The 253-nt window shown below is 54.9% G+C and overlaps 1 protein-coding gene across 1 annotated transcript in view; it reads left to right on the plus strand.

Moving 5' to 3' along the window:
* Positions 1–253, plus strand: part of LOC119592472 (5-hydroxytryptamine receptor 2C-like) — a gene marked incomplete at its 5' end in the record, with an annotated part of 40,641 nt that overhangs the window by 33,527 nt on the left and 6,861 nt on the right. The window contains 1 exon segment of the mRNA XM_037941300.1: positions 29–154. Coding sequence (XP_037797228.1) covers positions 29–154 — 126 coding nt within the window.

Consider the following 253-nt stretch of genomic DNA (forward strand, 5'->3'; position numbering starts at 1 on the left):
CTATCTCTCTCCCTTCCCACGCCCACAGATCCCCGGCGGCCTGGACTACGGCGTGTGGGTGGTAAGCGTGGGCGGAGGGACAGTCATCATCTTCGTCTTTTGGTTGTTTTCCCCCGTATTCCGGCGAGCCATGGAGGAGACGGTGCATAACAGGGTTAGTGATCCGGTAAAGTGTTTTTTCTTACTCCCGGTTACGTGTATGTGTGTTCTCGGTACTGCTTTTCGTGTGCTGGGAGAGAAAGTAGTGAAGGGG

Source organism: Penaeus monodon, chromosome 30 (assembly GCF_015228065.2).
Source record: "Penaeus monodon isolate SGIC_2016 chromosome 30, NSTDA_Pmon_1, whole genome shotgun sequence".
Taxonomy (NCBI): Eukaryota; Metazoa; Arthropoda; class Malacostraca; order Decapoda; family Penaeidae; genus Penaeus; species Penaeus monodon.